Raw genomic sequence first — 1,502 nt, 5'->3', positions numbered from 1 at the left:
TGCCATGAAAATCAACGATGCACACAGTAATGCAAAAGGCACACACTGAAAACCTAACAACTCTTAGAATAATTAAATGCATAAATCTACACCAAATGAATGATACTTTAATACACTATATACAGACTGAAAAGTTCTCCCAAACTAAATATGACCATATTTAAATTTAAGACACATAATGAAGTATAGGCTGTTTAATAAACTAGAAACAATTGATATGTGGCAATTCACTAAAATAAATATTATAATAAGGTATTAGAGACAATTTCACATTATATTATGGGTTGTGAAAAAAAAATTATAAAATTCTGTATAATATGTATTTGTAGGGAATTTATTAAAATAAAATTTTATTTTTCAGCTTTTTTATGCTCACTTTTACATCTTTGTTCCGCAGGCTATAAATCAGAGGATTCAACATGGGAATCACAAGGGTATAGAACAGTGAGCTCATTTTATCTTGATCCAGAGAGTAGGCAGAACTTGGTCGGAAATACATGAAGAGCATAGTGCCCTGAAAAATTACAACTACAGTTAAGTGGGAGGCACAGGTGGAGAAAGCCTTAAGCCTCCCCTCAGCAGAGCGGATCTTTAAGACAGATGAGATGATGTAGCCATAAGAGACAAGGACTCCACAAATGGTAGTCAGTTCAATGAAACCAAAGATGGTGAATATCACTAACTCATTGACCTGTGTGTCAGAGCAAGAGAGTAACAGGAGAGGAGGGACGTCACAGAAGAAATGATTAATCTCCTTAGACCCACAGAAACATAAGCAGAATGTTAGTGTTGTGTGTATCAAAGCATCTGCCAGTCCCACAAGGTAAACTCCAGCCAGCAGTTGGGAGCGCACTCTGCTGGACATGTCTAGTGCATAGCTCAAGGGCCTGCTGATGGCTTTGTACCTGTCAAAGGCCATCACTGCAAGCAGCATGCACTCAGCGTCTGTAAAGGTACAAAAGATGAAGAACTGCAGAGCACAGCCAAGAAAGGGAATTGATTTCTTCTTGGCCAAAAGGTCCACCAACATCTTGGGTCCAACTGCTGTGGAATAGCAGAGGTCAGAGAATGAGAGGTGGCTCAGGAAAATGTACATTGGAGTGTGAAGCTGGGGGTCCACTCTAATTAAAATGATCATTCCGAGATTTGCAAGGAGAATAATGAGATAAACTACTAGAAATGCAGGAAATAGAACCACTTTTGTTTGAGGGTTATTGGTGATTCCCAAGAGAAAGAATTGACTTAATGTTGAACAATTTCCATTTTCCATTCTTCTGGTTCTTGTAATAATCTGTTGTAGACATCAATATGGGAATGATTAATTAGGAATCATTTTTTATGCATACTTGCGAAATGTTATTTTGAGGCAGAACATGATTTCTTTCTGTACATCGCTTTCTTTACCCTCCAAAAATAGTCCATAGGGTCACTGATAAGAAGCATTATCATATTTAAAATGAACTTTGAAATGTCTAATACAAAAACTTTATTAACTTTGCTTT

General features: G+C 37.0%; 1 protein-coding gene across 1 annotated transcript; it reads right to left on the bottom strand.

Annotated features, from left to right (window-relative positions):
* Positions 1-337: 337 nt before the first annotated feature.
* LOC113175329 (olfactory receptor 5W2-like) lies at positions 338-1,270 on the bottom strand. The gene has a single exon (XM_026379600.2). The coding sequence runs from the start codon at positions 1,268-1,270 to the stop codon at positions 338-340; it is 933 nt and encodes a 310-aa protein (XP_026235385.2).
* Positions 1,271-1,502: the final 232 nt, after the last annotated feature.

Source organism: Urocitellus parryii, chromosome 4, assembly GCF_045843805.1.
Source record: "Urocitellus parryii isolate mUroPar1 chromosome 4, mUroPar1.hap1, whole genome shotgun sequence".
Taxonomy (NCBI): domain Eukaryota; kingdom Metazoa; phylum Chordata; class Mammalia; order Rodentia; family Sciuridae; genus Urocitellus; species Urocitellus parryii.
This window is presented reverse-complemented; position numbering and strand designations above follow the sequence as displayed.